Here is a 15,490-nt window from a genome sequence, read left to right as displayed (position 1 = left end):
GACGAACACGTGTATGAGATTGATAAGATTATGTTCCTTGAGGCCCCTGTGCCTATTGCTAATTCTTCTGATGAGCCCGATAACGTTGTTGGTTTTGGTGATGAGCTTCTGAACCGTAGAGGCATTGACGTCTTTAGTCTCTACGATATGAGCATCGGGTTGCTCTTCTGATGACGTCTGCTGGCTACCACTGGGTTGTAATCAGTGACCGTGGACGGCATTTCGCAGACGACGCCGTAGAAGGACTTTTACGGATTTGTGGTTCTGCCATCCCTATTCCACTCCATATCACTGGACAATCAAGAGCTTCATGGAGCGGACCAATCGAACACTTATCTGCATTTTATCAATGTATGGCGCCACTGACCACAAGAACTGCGACGCCATCTTATCTTTCGTTACGCACACGTACGATCGGCCAGGCCTAATGTTACTGGAAATGCACCGTTGTTTTTGCTGTATGCACGCACTCCCCGGAGCTCGCGTTCATGTTTGCAGCGCGAACATAGTAAGCACTCAGAAAGAGACAAGTAGACTGGACACACGACCAGTGCACTTGTCTCTTTGTATTAGTCGTTATCAAGTCTGCGGTGCAAACTTGAATATGAGCACCAGCAACCAAGCTGCCGGTCTCAGCGCATTGACTCTATTGGGCTTTCAGGACAATGTTCTACCTTTCTCGTGTCAGGAAGACAATTGCACGAACTCGGAGTCGTCCTGAAGAAACACGATGACGGGAACATCTTAAGACGTCCTGACAAGGCCATATGAAGACTTTCTAGCTTTTCTCCCGGTGACTGTGTTTAGTAGTGGACACGTGTTCGCATAAAAGGATTGTACCGCAAGTTTCTCGCCACATCCTCTGAACAGTTCGTTGCACTCACTAGCTTGAGTGTACTATGTTGTCGCCAAAGTGACCGCACGTAATTGGTTTTCACGTGTGACGCAAGTTCACGCGGCCCACCTCAAGCCACACCATCCCAGGCCCCTTTATTTCTCTCAGCGAGCTTGCTCTGCCCCCGGGAAAATATGCCAGCACTGTGTGACTGCACAGACGAAGTAAGGCGCACGAGCTCAGCTGTATTCGGTGCTGGACTAACCTTCCCTGTGCCTTTCTTTTGCATCTAGTTTCAGCGTGTAAATAAGCATATTTTGTAACAATATCAATACACCACTGACTCACTCAATGAATAACTTTATTGCTACTTTAAGAAAGGAGTACAGCGCGTCAGAAGGAAAAGCCCAACTCAGCTAGACAAGTCTTCTGAATCGTACGCAGTTCAGCAGCGTAGCACAAGGCACACATCAGGTGCAATTAATCCAGCATGAACAATAGGCAAGAATGAAAACATATTCAAACGGTAATACATATACATGAAGCTTTTGCAAGGTAAAACAGAGATCAACAGTACGATAAATAGCACAGAAATATGGGCATATAACAAAATAAGCTTATCGAATGAAAATCTAAATTAAGGAAAATGGTTGTTTATTTGACATTATGGCATGATATAATGTCAAGGTGGTTTTCTGTAACTCTATTCAAAACGGAAAAGAGTGTGTATCACACAACTTGTACAAACGATAGCGAAAACGAGATTAAGAAAATACTAAAGTTAAACAAAGAAATTTTATTGTGCACGGTCAGCATTTTCCACAACTTCGTGACCAATGCAATAACACGCAGACACTCGAGCAACTATTAGAGCCGAACAGCGAAAGAGAGCCTCTATAGCCAGAAACATACTATTTATATTGTTGTGCCTCACTGCGATAGGATGCCACGCCGGTCCTCCGCTGTGACTTCGATTAGCTCAACCAACGTTCAGAGAAATCACTCGGTTGCTCTTCGGACGGCGCCAAAAGTGGCTGAAGATCGTTCTTGAAGAGAAACAGAAACGTGATCACGTTTAGGCACCACATAAATAAACGAGGAACAATTGCAGCGTTGACAGCTTTGGGTCGCTGTGCGTAACATTCGCGGACCTTTTGCAGCTAATGACAAATACATATGAGAGCACTACGTCTGTTCAGAATGAAACACTAAAGGAAATTTTGAAAATGCCTTGCAAGAAGCAAACCCGAGACTCCAAAAATAGTCTGAACGAAACATTGCTTCAAGTTAACGTGGGATACGCGACGTTCTCAAATAAAAGAAACGCTTAGTTTCCTTCAAGCAGCGATATTTATTGTTCCCCGTTCACTATACGGCGAAAGTGATTTGAATATTTGTGATTACCTGGTGAGGAACACTGGAAAAAATTCGCATGAATTCTGTTTCGCAGCATGGCTTCGGTGCGCCATTGCTGATGTGGGTGCGAATACTAACTTCTGAGGCCGAATCAAATACCAATAAAATAGTGCAAGAACCGAATCATACACTAAATTAATATAGTAAGAAATGAATTGAGAGAGAGACAGAGAAAAACGTTTATTAAACGAAACAGTGTCCCGAGCGAGGCCGGGTATCACGCTACGGTGGGAAGGCTCCTTAGTCCAGGAACCCTCTGGCTTCGAATGCCCTCTTGGCCCTGGCGACGAGTTGTCGTTGGTCTTTCAGGTCCCCGAGGGTTAGCTTGGCGTCCCACATTTCGAATAGGTCGTTTGCTTCTATTGCTCGTTTTGCGTGCGTTTCTGGTTGCATTTCGCTGCCTTCCTGCCACGGGCATTCCAGGAGCAAGTGTGCCAGAGTGTCGGGTACGAAGAAATGAATTGAGTAAAATTCAATTAAACATATGTCCAATAGCCAGCGCTTAATATACAGCCATCACATCATAATTTGCTCACTCAGGTATCTATACCAATGGAACGGTTCTGTCCTTAGACTGTACATTATAAAGCATTCTTTATTGAAAACCGAAAGGGAGCAGTAGTAACAACTTGTCTTGCCGAAAGCGACTTCGCATCAACTCCGACCGCCCATTTTTCCATCGCAATTCAGGCAGTCCTGCTTGGGAGTCCTGCTCTGCTCTGCTGGTCCTGCTCTGCTCTGGGGGTCCTGCTCTGCTGGTCCATCGCCGCCGTCCCCGTGCCAGGAAGTTGCCCAGTCCACTATACGACAGTTCGCCCGGCCTTTCTTGTCAGATGCTTTCTGCTTCAGCGTGGAACATCGTTGAATGACGTCACACTCACCCAATGCTTTAGTGTACCGATCTCAACGCTCCTCGATCAGTGGGCTTGGCGAAAAGAACGTCGCATCAACTGAGACCATCCCCCTTCCTCTCGTAATTCAGGCATTCCTCTTTGGGGGCGTGTCATCCAGCTCTGCTGGTCCAGTGCTGCCGTCGCCGTGCCAGGGAAGCTCAAGAAGCTGCCCAGTCCATTCCTCCAGTTGTTTTGGCATTCCTTGTCAGATGCTTCACCATGGAGCACCAATGGAGCACAGTATGGAGGATAGCTCTGCCGGCGCAGCAGCACGGTCTACGTGCCAGGACGCCGCCTCGTCAAGCCAGCCGTTCTACAACAGTTTATCCAGCCTTTCTTGTCACATGCCCTTCACATGCCCATGTCTGCTTCAGCATGGATCACCGATGAGTGGCGTTACACGCACCCAAAGCTATAAAGCATAGATTTCAACGTCCTCAATCAGTGGGCTAGGCGAATTGAACTTCGCATCAACGCTGACCGTCTAACTCACTTTTTTGTAATTAAAGTTAGCAAGTCGTATTCCTCCGTAAAATCTAGCAATGGCTGCCTTCTTATAGTGTTAGGCCCACACACCCTTCTGATTAGGGTGCAGCGTGCAAGCTGTTTCTTTGCGGATATGTCGAGTCCAACCCTAGTGTTCACGTTGAATGTCATTTCAAAGAAATCGTTCCTATTCCAAATACCATACCTGAAGCTATTCAGCATTAAATTGCAATTAATTGCACCCAGCAGTGCCATATCGTAGTCAGTGACAGATTATCCGAACTTGACAAGTTTTTGCAAGATTTCAAGCTGTGAACGTCCAAGATTGATGCCCTCGAGAGTAAAATAGAATCACTTTGTCCTTCTGCTGCCGAGCAATCCGAAAAGTTGGTTGACCTGGAAGACCACAGCCGTCACTCAGACATTGTTCTGTGTGGCTCACCTGAGAACCCAAATGAAATTTTAGCTCAGGTGAAAAAAATTAAGTATAAATGAATTGCTCGAATAAATACTAGAGGGGACTTTGACATCAAATGGCATTATACATAAGCTCGATCATGGTTATGAGAATAATCCTGTAGTCTTATGCCTTGAAGATTCAAGCGAATGGTAAAAAACGTTTACCTTGTCAGTGATAACGCTCGTCAATAATTAACAGCGACATATTCGTGTGGCATGATAATATAACGTCAATTATTAGCGTTAATAACATTAACCATAATTAACCTTATTAGATAATTGAACGTTCCACAGTTGGTAGAACACCCGTCTCGGCTTTGCATGGTTCGATCTCCCCCGGCAGGACACCCAACTGCTTTAGAAAACGGGTACAAGCAGGCCCCCGGCACGGCCTTTCAGAGCACCTTGGGAGGGTTTCGTGGGAGATGTTTGTTTAGAGCTCTATGCTTGCCGTGCAAGAACCAAGAGTCGTCAAAGAGGAGTCTGGCGGCACCATGCCGCCAAATGCCGAATAGGTGGGTGCCGTCACAAGTGTCTCGAACTCTCGTAGTTGCCGAGGACAAGGTCGAGAGCGAGCTTCTATGTATTTTACCAGCAAGTATCTGGGGGCAGCACTTGTCGGCCTCCCACAGCAGCGGCGAATGCTCGATTATTTCTGCAAAGCTGTGGTGGAGACATGGGGGGCCTAGAGACCCTCACAAACCTGTATAAGGCCCCGTTCGAGATGAGAACCCATATGAACAAGTGAGCGCCATGTCAAGGCACATCTCTACCCATTAGAAGAAACCAATGCGTTTGGGGAGGCACCGTAATTCGAACGCCCCGCACAGGAGGCGGACACTCATCGATTTCACCACTTCTGCAGTTCAGCACTCTGGTGAACGATAATAGAAACTCATGTGCAGAAGTTTCACCGAGATTCTGCGGCTGTTAGATATAAATGCTACAAGTGTAATAAACAAAACTTTGAGATCGTTCTTCGATGTCATGATTCTCATATAGCCGTATTTACTAAAACGTGGTTCACCATGAAATTAGAGACGAAATCTTGGTTTCTCGTTCCTACAATATATACAGAATAGATAGGCCTGCTCACGGTGGTGTTATATCTATCATTAGTAAAATGAGCTTGTTTGCTTCGACGTTATATCAAGTTGACGATCACAAAAGCTCCTTTATGCCAGTCAACATACATGGCTTTTCGATAAACGTACAGCAGTATTCCGCCAACCATCACCTTCCGCAGACTTCTTAATCAAGTTTAATGACCATGGACTGAAATAGTCAAAATCTCACGTATTATAGTATGATGAACTTGATTGAGGTCCTGAAGATCAACCCTTAGGTTGACGTAGGTGGTTCCCACGTCGGGACAGTAAGGTTTAACCGTGCCGCCGTATCATGGGCCTTCTGGACGGCCTGTATTTAATCTAAAAGAACTCCACTTTTAAGGACTCATCGCTATCAGTCTCCTTTCTTGTCACAGTCTCTGAAAGACACAGCAGACTGCCAAAGCACATGATCCAGAGTAACGATGCCATTACACTTCTCGCTATTGACTGGTACCTCTCTTTCTGGATATAGCTTGTTAATGAAGTTTGGACTCGGTTAAGTTGTTGCCTGTAACAATCTCAGAATCACCACTTGAGCTCCATTAAGCTTAGTGTGTGGCACTGGGGATTCCCTTCTCTTCATGTAGAAATGCTTCGTCACTTCATTATACGTAACTGGTCCCTGCTCTCCTCCTGTATATTATTATGGTCCTGGTCGCATAGTGCACGGATAGTAAGTGCTCGTGCAGCTGCCTTAGCCATCTCGCTGAAATTCTTCCAAATGAATCGAAAGGCCCCATGTGTGCAGGAAACCAGCGGATTTCGATCCCTTAGCTGTCCATCTCACCGATCAGCTGGGCAGCCCTTTTGGTTACAAGGCCTTTGGTAAAATGTCTAATAGCCATCTTGGAGTCACTGTAAGTTCGCGTCCACTTATTGTTCCTTAAAGCCACCCCCCCCCCCAATGCTATCGCTACTTGTTCCGCGACTGTCGTGTCGTTAATCATGGTTGTAATATAATCTCGAGCGAGTCCATCTGCATCTACTGCATCTAGAAAGCCGCAAAGTTTTCTTTCCTCTGACCCATGCAGTATCTACAAAAGCCCATCTTCTCTGTCGTGTTCCATCTCTTGCAGGAGAGCTTTCGCCTTTGCCTTTATCCTTTCCCGGTTGTGCACCGGGTACATATTTCTGGGAAAAGAGTCGTCTTGATTATCTCTCTTATGTTATCTTTTAGTTCTACTGTGTCTTCACCAGAAAATCTGGATTCAGTTGGGTACCACCTTACCTCTTCCAGTACTGCTTTACCTGACCTTGCTCCAGAGAGTCTCTCCCTGAGGGTAATTTGCTGAGCTTCATTTATCTCCGATGTTGTGTTGTGGAGCCCCAGTTTCATTACTTTATCATGCGGCGTGTTAACCGGTAATCCCACTGTTGTTTTGGCATGCCTTTTAATTAATCTGTTCAACTTGGTTATCTCTGTCTGTGTCCATCTAAGCATCCCATCTAAGCATCCCTTATAAGCATCCTACATATGAGAAGTGACACAAGGCGAAAGCGTGGACCAGTCTCATGGTGCTCTCTTCTCCCAGCCATCCGTGTCTGTTATGATTCTCCTTAGCAATCTTATTATCTCCTCAGTCTAGTTTGTGATGCGTTGTATGGTTCTTCTGTTGGCCTCGTTTGCCTCCAGGAATAACCCGAAGACTCTAATGGTTTCTACTTGCTCATTAGGTTTGCCTGCCTTCGTGGTTAGTACTGACCTGGGTTCTTCCTCGGAAACATATCCCATCGGTTTTCTACCCCTTCTCGTGTTGTTGAGTACTGAGAGTTCAGACTTATCAGGAGAGCATTTGAGTCCCATGCCTTCTAAAATGCACTCTACCTGATGAATGCTCTTCTGAAGTCTGCTCTCCGCTTGTCCCATACTTCCTTCAACGGTCAATATAGTCACATCCTCTGCATAAATGATAGACTATACATGATCTATCCCTTTTAATCCCTTTGACACTTTTGACATGACCAATATGAAAAGCATAGGCGACTTGAAAGCATAGGTGACAAGACCGACTCTTGTGGCGTCCCTCTGTCCCCGAGATCCATCTTCCTTGATTTGATATCCCCGAATCTAAGGTAAGCTGAGCGATTGCCAAGAAATATTTTCACCACTTCATAGAGTGTTCTGCCCAATCCCAGTTCAGAAATGACCTCAAGTATTGCTCTATGCTTAATTCTGTCAAAAGCTTTCTTGACATCCAACCCCAAGAGAACTCGAGTGTTCTTCGGTTTGGCTAAGAGCAGTTGATGTTTGATTAACAACATGGCATCTTGTGTGGACAAGCCTAGTCGAAACCAATGAGATTACACGGTAGGATGTCTTTGTCCACCGCATATTTCGTTAACCTGTTCAATATGACATGCTCCATTGTATTCAATAGACATCAAGTTAACGCAATTGACCGGGGTTAACCAATTTGAGTTGTTTTCCTTGCTTTAGTATTAAAGTATTGGCCATCCGCCATATTTCTCGATATACCCCATCTTTTGATAATTCATTAATTTATGTAGCCAGATATTTTATTGAGTCTGTGTCCAAATTCTTAAGCAATCTGTGAGAGATGTCATCCTGGCACTCTGCTGACCTACTATTTAAGTCATACAGAGCCGTGCGTACCTCACTTTCCGTGAATTCCTGATCCATATAGTTGCATTCTGCCCCTAAGTAGACCGGATAACTTACTTCCTGATCCTCTTTCTTTAGAGGCAAGTATTTAGCTGCCAATCGCTCCATTATGCCCTATGCGCTTGCAGTCTGACTTTCCTGGTGTACCAGCTGCGCCACTGCCGTACGTCTATTTGATTTAGTGCCTGTTTCATTGAGCAGGAAGGAGCTCAATGGCGTGCTTTCAAATGTCTGTAGAAAACTCCTGCCACCATGTAGTGCAAGCTTGATTTGACTAACAGGTTGAGCGCTTCATCATCAGCTCATTTTCCTGTCCACTGCAGGAAGAAGGCATCTACCAGTGATCTCTAATCACCTATGTCTTGCGCTAGCAGAATGAAAGTTGTACCAGCAAATTTCCTAATTTTATCATCCCACCTAATTTCTTGCCGTCATCGACTGCGCTTTCCTCACTATGGAACCAATTCTGTAACTCTAACAGTCCACACGTTATCTACCCTAAGCATTACAGGGTCTGTCCAGTTCCATTCCTTTCTTTTACTGGGAACTAGAATATTAGCTATTGCTATTTTCTCTCAGAGCCACATCGTTCTCTCTTAACGTTGCGCCAAAATGTTTCGTTCCATGGCTCTTTGAGCGGTCCTCAAGTTGTTTTCGAGCCTTTTGGTTATCGTGAAAGTTTCCGCTCCATATGTTAGCACCTGCAGAATTCAATGATTGTACACTTTTCTTTTTAATGGAAGTGGTAAGATCCCGGTCAGGATTTGGCAATGCTTGCCTTTGTACTCCAACCCATTTTTATCCTTATGTAAATTTCCTTCTCATGATCAGGAACCCTTGTTCGTTGTTTACCTGGATAACGTACAGACACTAGAAGCAGACTGGCGAACGAAAATTCTTCTTTCCTTGTTAGGGGTTGAGCATTGTTTTCTGCACATTAATATTCAACTCTACTCTTGCACTTTCTCGGTTAAAGTACTCATTCATTTGTTTCAACACATCCCCAGTGCCGCTGAACAGGGGAATGTCATCTGTAAACTGAAGGCTGTTGAGATATTTGACTCTGAACATCACTTAAGCCTTCGCAGTCTAATAGCTTAAATATGTCTTCAAAACATGTAATGAATAGTATTTGAGAGATTGTATCAGCTTGCGTGACCCCTTTCTTGATAGGTTATTGTCTGTTTTTCTTGTGGAGAAGCAAGGTAGCTGTGGAATCTTCGCAGATATTTCCCAATATATTGACGTATGCCTCCTGTCTTCCATGAATACGCATTGCCTCCATGACTGCTGGTATCCCTACTGAAAAAATACATTCGGATAAACTATGAACGCCATATAGATTGTGCTACGTAGATTTTTTAATTGACTAATTCATGACATGGATGTGACTCATTGTAGTGTATCCCTTACGGAAGCTAGCCTGTCCTCTAGGCTGACAGAAGTCAAGCGCTGCCCTGCTTCTATTAGAAATTATCTTGAATATTTTATAGAATAGTGAAAGCAAGCTATTATCGACCTATTATGTTTCATTTCCTTAACATCTCGAGTTTTACGAATTAGTATAATGTTGGAGTTCCTTCAACTCTCTGGTACATTTCATGTCATGAGGCATTATATATAGAGGGCGGCAACTTTTTCAAGCATATCTCGTCCACCTTTCAATAAATGGATTTTTGCTCCATCTTCTCCTGCCACTTTGGCCCGGGACATCTCTTGAAAGACCGTTCCAAATTCATCGCTAGTTATATAAGGAATCTCTCTATTTTTTCAATGAATAGTTCCAATGAAGGTTGCGTGGCTGCTTTGGGTACTGTACAAGCGAGTGTAGAATTCTTCTCCTGCTTTTACTGAATTGTCATGGGGATTAACGAGTACACGGGGAAGACAAGAAACCGTACATTACAATACTTACAGGCTGCCGCTGCCACAGAATGGCTGACAGCATCTCATGTGGCATGCCCTGTCTTCTTTCTCTTCGTGGAGCGAGGCCGTCCTTTACCGGCATGCTCGTACGCGATGCCTCGTAACATCACTTTCGGCAGACTGAGCACCGTCACGGCACCTTGTAAAATCAGTCAGCACTGCTGCTGAAGTAGGGTTTTAGCCGCGACACGCGGAGAACACCAGTAATAGAAGTAAAAGAAAAAGACGGGTGATGTGGAAGCGGAGTGGTGAGGTAGTCAACGTCGTTGAACTTGCGGATCACCTTGTAGTTTCCGTTGTAGCGAGGCAGGAGCGTCTCGCACAGGCCTTGGAATCGAGACAACGTCCAGAGTAGGACCATAGATTCAGGAGGGTACTCGACTTCATGGTGCCGGTTATCATAGCGCTCTTTTTGGGAGGCATGAGACGCACATAGCCTAGTGTGAGCAACCTGGCGGTCTATTCTGGTTCGAGAGATGACGTCCTGAGCATATGTGGTGGGTACGGGGTGATCAGCAGGAAGGAGCGTCTCGAAGGGCAATGCAGGGTTGCGGCCGTAGTGCAGAAAGAACGGCGAACAGGCGGCGGCGTCATACCGGGATGAATTGTAGGCAAAAGTAACGCAGTGTAGGGTGGGATCCTAATTGTGGTCATCAATGGAGACGTACATAGACAGCATATCCGTGAGAGTTCGGTTGAGGTGCTCGGTAAGACCGTTGGCCTATGAATGGTTCACTTTCCCTTATTTAGCTTGCCGTGGCTTGTCTAAAATTGCGGCGGTATGAAACGGACAGCTTAAAATGCCGCCAGAACGGATCCTCAGCAGAGAAGAGTTAGCAAAGCGACACCGAACATGTGCCGAAAGGACTCGATAACGGTATACGACCACGCAAAACCTTTTGTTATACGCAAAGAAACCCATGCTCACCGGCAGGGGCGAGTAGCCACTGCCTGGGTGATCGGTGGAAACCAACTTGTATTCCTTTCGGAATGGGGCAGTCTCCGGGCATTCAGAAAGAAATCCAGTTTTATTGGCCATATTAATGCATCTTTAACAGCTACACGTCACTTTGACACAGTGAGTTGTCGCGGTTTTGTAACGTCGAGTGACAAACGTGAAATGGGTGCAGCCTGATACCTTTTGACCAATAGCAGAGGGTTAATGGCAAATAGCCGTTGAATCAGAAATAATTATTTTTTATTTGTTCGGTTGAATCATGCATAATCAGTATGTACACACCATGTTAGAATGGGAGCTACCCAGTTTTTGTGAAGCGGTACGACAGACAGGCGAAGTGGAGGTGGTCCAAAAAGTTTTTGACCAATCACGGAGGGCTGATTGCAGAATTGGAAAAGAAAAGTTTGGAATAGCTTTGCGTTAGAGCACCACAGCTACGAATAATTTCGTCACTGACCTTTGCTAGGAAACAGCGGCCACGGTCCGTAAGAGGCTGGCGCAGGGCCCCGTGTCGAAGAATGACGTCATTGAGAAGAAAGCTTGCAACGTCTGTAGCGCTGCTACTGGGTGTGGTGCGCGTGATGGCGTATCTTTTCGTATAGTCAGTCGCGACGGGAATCCATTTGTTGCCGGATACGGCGGTACGGAAAGGTCCGAGAAAGTCAAGGCCGACGCGAAATAAGGGCTCCGATGGAATGTCGACAGGTTGAAGCAGGCCAGCCTGTTGAAGAGCAGGACGTTTGGGCTGTTGACAGCGCTCGCTGGCAGCAATGTATCGGCACACAGAACGATACAAGCTAGGCGTAAAGAACTGCTGTTGCACGTGGTCGTAGGTGTGTGAGGCGCCGAGGTGTTCCGAGGTTGAAGCATCGTGTAGACGTTGAAGAATAGTGGTACGCAGGTGTCGAGGAATAATTAGCGAAAATTCCCGCCTGTCAGGTTTCATGTTGCGACGGTATAGAACTTCATGGCGTAGGACATACTGACGTAGGGAAGGGTCGGAGAAGGGTCGTTGTCATGGCCAACGAGGCTAGCAGAGTCCACCGGATGGCGCGAAAGAGAATCGGCATCGTGATACACCCTGCCAAATTTATAAATTACCGGAAATGTATATTCCTGTAGTGTGACAGCCCAGCTACCAAGACGACCAGTTGGGTCTCTGAGCGATGACAGTCAACAAAGAGCCTGGTGGTCAGTAAGAACCGAGAAGGCGAGTAAGGTGATTTTCAGACGTTGGGAAAAATAAAATGACATCGTCTAGGTATCAGTGAGAGATGGACCTATTGTAACCATGAAAGAGAGAATCAATCATGCGTTCGAAGGTTGCGGGGGCGTTGCACAGTCCAAAAGACATAACTTTGAACGGATAGAGGCGTCCAGTGTTGCAAAGGCAGTTTTTTCTTGGTCCAAGTCGTCAGCGCAAATCTGCCAGCAACCTGAGCGCAAGTCTGCGGATGAGAAGCATCTCGCATCGTGAGGATAGTCAAGGGCGTCATCGATTCGTGGCAGCGGATATGCGTCTTTTCGCGTTATTTTAATTAGGGCTTGATAGCTATCCGAGGGAAAGCACTATCATTATTGAACTCTTATCTATCATTTAGGCAACACGTGGTATAAATTAATGGTACGCAGTCTGAACCGAAACCTCTCATGTGCGGTTTCCCCCAAAGAAGTACGCTAGGACGTTTACTCTTCAACATTTATATAAATGATATAATAAATAGTAACCATGACGCAAAGTTTGTCATCTATGCGGATGATACAAGCCTGTTTTTTCGCCGGTAATGACATTTCAGAACTTATTGATCAATGCAACGTTGCAATGAAAGCTCTCGAGGATTGGTCCATTGCTAATTCAATGAAGATGAACGAGGGTAAGACTACGGCTGTGATTTTCAGACCAAAAAATAAGCTTATGCCCCCGCATGAAGATATTCTTTTAAACGCGTTCACCTAATCCAGAAATGGTATTTCCGACATGTGTATAATACGTCCTACCGACATCGAAGTGCAGCTATATTTAGTCATTCTAGAGTGATTAAAGTACATAACCGCTATAAATATCGCCTCAGTGTCAGTTTTAAATCGGAAATTAGGAATGATATAACCAATCGGAGGAAATTAGCAGAACTAAAAAAAAAAAACGTTAAGCTATGCAACCAGACATGGCGAGGAATGGATAGTACCGACACCTCAACTTAAACTTGGACAAGAACGCCTTCACTATATTCTTCCATCTCTTAATGGTTATAGTCTCATTAACTTCGATTTGTTTTCTTGTTCACGCGATGAGCTTCATACTATGTGTTTTAATAGCATGGCTTGAATTTACTTGTGTGCACATATTGCGGTTTCGTGTATACTTTAGTGATTACTTGATATACTTATCTGTTTCTTTGTTTTTTGATTGTGCAAGTTCCAGTACTGTCTCCCCGCTGAACATTAGGTTTGTAGACTTGTCAAGCTGCCCTGGGGTAGCTTTTTTCTGCAACCCCTTCATCTGTATTATAAGATGGGAAAATAAAATTGAAATTGAAATTGAAACAGTCGACGCAAAATCTCCAGATGCCATCCTTTCTTTAACAAGACGGCAGGTGCCGCCTACGGACTGGAAGAAGCCTCTATGACGCCTTTGAAGAGCATCTTATCGACCTCACGCTGTATGACCTGGCATTCGGAATGAGACACACGACATGGTCGCCGTTTGATAGGAATAGCATCTCCTGTATGTATTCGATGACTTACGAAAGAAATTTGACCCAGAGGGCGGTCATTGAAGTCGAAGATATCCCTGTAAGTCGCTAGGAGGTGGTGGAGTTTCGTGGCTTGACAGGTCTGAAGGTCAGGGGCAATTATATTGGTTAATTCGTCGGGGACTGAACTCGCCGGACCGGTTGCAAGAAAGGACGAACAAGTTTCAGCCTCTAGTACTGCGATGTCACACGCATCAAGCGCTGGCACGTTGGCCACTGAGGTGCCTTGCGGGATAGCTTGCGTCGAGTTACTGAAGTTAAGGAGCAGGAGGTGGACGTGGTTGGCAACAACACTCACGAGGGTGCGCGCCACAGCCCGTCAACTATTGCAGATACTACGTAGTCACCGCCGGGGACTGGTGAAGCCGTCGTCAAGGCAACACACGTCGCGGCTTGCGGCGTGTGTTGCCGGCGTGTGTTGCTGTGAATCCCGTGGCCGGGATTCCATCACGCGACCATGTGCTTAGCAGCCCAACACCATAGCCACTCAGCAACCACGGCGACCCAACGGTTGTTGCAATAGCGCGCGACGTGACCAATACGGTGACAGTTAAATCAAATCGGCTGATTATCTGCTGTCCGCCATTCAGCCGGATTCCGAGAGCGAGCGTAGAACCGTTGTTCCTGGGCCAGCGACCTAGGGCGAAAGTGAGGTGCAGATGGCGAAATCTAAGTGGCCCAGTTCCTCTCGCACAATGAACTGGACCAGGGAAACGGCCGGCACGTGAAAATCGCCATGGCCACTGTTGGGAAGAGCAGGGGCAATTGCTTCGATTTCCCGACGAACGAGTTGTGTATGTTCTGAAGGTGGCGACAACCGCAGACAAGAGACCTGTGCGTTTTTGCATGATGACCTCGGAGCAGTGTTCGGTAGCCTGGCGAATGTCCTTGCAATACGCCGGTTTTTGGTATGCTCGAAACGCCGGCGTTCAATAATTTTGTCAATGGTCGCCAAATTCTGGCACAGTAATAGGTTGAACGCATCCTAGGTGATTCCCTTCAGCACGTGACCAACCTTGTCCGACTCCGTCATGTCACTGTCGACTTTACGGCAAAGAGCCAAGACGTCCTGAATGTAGGATATGTGTGTAGTTCAGTGGATATCTGAGCGCGGATGGACAGCTCTTTTATTGCGGTTGCCTTTCGACCTAAGGGTTTCCAAAACAAGGCCCTATGTTTTTTCTTTAAAAATAGTCCTAACTTCCAATTTCTGACTCGCGGGTCTCGTACCTGAAGGAAAACAGCACGTTCTCCCGCATCAGTGTTGGGTCCCAGCGATTGATCTCACTGATGCCTTCATATTCAGCAATCCAATCTACGACGTCAACTTCATCCGTACTGCAGAACGTCCCTGGATCTCCAGGATGCGTAACAACTATCGTTGACGTTGTTGTCGTGGCTGGTGCAGGCGTCTTACTGGCCGGCACAGGTGCGGTCGTCGTGTCGTCTGCCATCATGATGACCCCAACTCGACGACCACTGCGGAGCTCCGTTGTACAGCACTTCTGGTACCCCGCACCTTCACCAAATTATCACGGGGATTCACGAGTACACGGGGAAGAGAAGAAACCGTATATTGCAATATTTACAGGGTGCTGCTACCGCAGAATGGCGGAAAGCATCTCACGCGGCATGTCCCGTATTCTTTCTCTACGCGGAGCGAAGCGGTCCTTGAATGGCATGCTCATACGTGATACCTCGTAACAATATTACCGAAATCGCTGATGATATTATCCTGCTTATCTTTCACTGCATACATCGTGACCTGTCCTATGCCATGTTTTCTTCTCGTTGATTTTATGCTGCAGTCATTTTTACTGCTTCTGCAATGATTTCGACTTTAAACATTCTAATATCGATTACTATCATATTGTTTATCATCTTTCATTGTTCAGCGAGTTCTATGTGATCTCGAGAGTTAGACACTTTCATGCTTTGTCGTTTCCTTATTAGGTCCTTGGTTACTTGGTGGGGGACATGAGTTGTACGCTTGCGCTTAAAAGCACCCAAATACTCCACTTTGCCTGTT

General features: G+C 45.9%; 1 protein-coding gene across 1 annotated transcript in view; it reads right to left on the bottom strand.

Moving 5' to 3' along the window:
• Positions 1-1,611: 1,611 nt before the first annotated feature.
• The window catches only part of LOC126518733 (uncharacterized), a 109,551-nt gene continuing 95,672 nt past the window's right edge, over positions 1,612-15,490 (bottom strand). The window contains exon 7 of the mRNA XM_050168502.2: positions 1,612-1,881. Within this exon, the coding sequence (XP_050024459.1) occupies positions 1,815-1,881 (67 nt within the window). The 3' untranslated portion in view covers positions 1,612-1,814. The remainder of the gene's footprint in view (positions 1,882-15,490) is intronic.

This window comes from Dermacentor andersoni, chromosome 1 (genome assembly GCF_023375885.2).
Source record: "Dermacentor andersoni chromosome 1, qqDerAnde1_hic_scaffold, whole genome shotgun sequence".
Lineage (NCBI taxonomy): Eukaryota > Metazoa > Arthropoda > Arachnida > Ixodida > Ixodidae > Dermacentor > Dermacentor andersoni.
The sequence above is the reverse complement of the archived record's forward strand: the minus strand, read 5'-3'. Positions and strand labels throughout refer to the sequence as shown.